Source organism: Egretta garzetta, unplaced genomic scaffold (assembly GCF_000687185.1).
Source record: "Egretta garzetta isolate BGI_Z169 unplaced genomic scaffold, ASM68718v1 scaffold1461, whole genome shotgun sequence".
Taxonomy (NCBI): Eukaryota; Metazoa; Chordata; class Aves; order Pelecaniformes; family Ardeidae; genus Egretta; species Egretta garzetta.
In genome coordinates this window covers 25,511-26,425 of record NW_009258521.1, presented here as the reverse complement: position 1 = coordinate 26,425, position 915 = coordinate 25,511, and the positions used below count along the sequence as shown (strand labels likewise).

The following is a 915-nucleotide window of genomic DNA, read 5'->3' as shown; positions in this document are numbered from 1 at the left end:
ATGTACTGGGAGCACTGGAGGCACCGGGGACACTGGGTGTACTGGGAGCACTGGAGGCAGCAGGGACGCTGAACGTACCGGGAGCACTGGAGGCAGCGCAGACACTGGATGTGCTGGAAGCAGCCAAGTCCCCGGGGACACCAGGAGTACAAGGGACGCTGGGGACACTGGGAGCACCGGCATCCCCACGGACACCGGGAGCACCGGGGACGGGATGAGCACCCGGGATGTTGGGTGCACGGTGGACACCGGAGGCAGCCAGGTCCCCAGGAACACTGGGGTTGCTGGACACACTGGGAAAACTGGGAAAGTCCCCAGGGCCACCAGGAGCACCAGGAAAGTCCCCAGGAACACCAGGGTTACTGGAAGTAATGGGGCCACTGGGAAAGTCCCCAGGGCCATCAGGAGGACCGGGGAGACAGTGGGTACCAGGGATGTTGGGGACCCCCTGACCACAGGGGCCACTGGGAGCCCCAGGACCCATGGCCGCTCCCGCCGGCACCGCAGCCCCAACACGGCGCCACAGTTCCAGCCCTCCAGCTACCAGGCCTCGGTGGGGGAGAACCAGCCGGCGGGGACACTGGTGACACGGGTGACGGCAGTGGACCCCGATGAGGGGGAGGCGGGCCAGCTGCACTACGCCATGGCTGCCCTCTTCGACAGCCGTTCTGACTCCCTCTTCACCATGGACCCCGTCACCGGCGCCGTCACCACTGCTGTTCCCCTGGACCGCGAGAGCAAGAGCACCCACGTCTTCCGGGTGACGGCAGTGGACCATGGGACACCCCGGCGCAGTGCCATGGCCACGCTGACGGTGACAGTGAGTGACGCCAATGACCATGACCCAACCTTCGAGCAGCCCGAGTACCGGGAGAGCGTGCGGGAGAACCTGGAGGTGGGCTACGAGGTGCTGAC

The 915-nt window shown here is 66.6% G+C and overlaps 1 protein-coding gene across 1 annotated transcript in view; it reads left to right on the top strand.

Annotated features, from left to right (window-relative positions):
- Window positions 1–499: 499 nt before the first annotated feature.
- LOC104132692 (cadherin EGF LAG seven-pass G-type receptor 2-like) overlaps window positions 500–915 on the top strand; it is a gene marked incomplete at its 3' end in the record, with an annotated part of 21,538 nt that continues 21,122 nt past the window's right edge. The window contains 1 exon segment of the mRNA XM_035901690.1: window positions 500–915. This exon segment is cut by the window's right edge and continues 102 nt beyond it. Coding sequence (XP_035757583.1) covers window positions 644–915 — 272 coding nt within the window.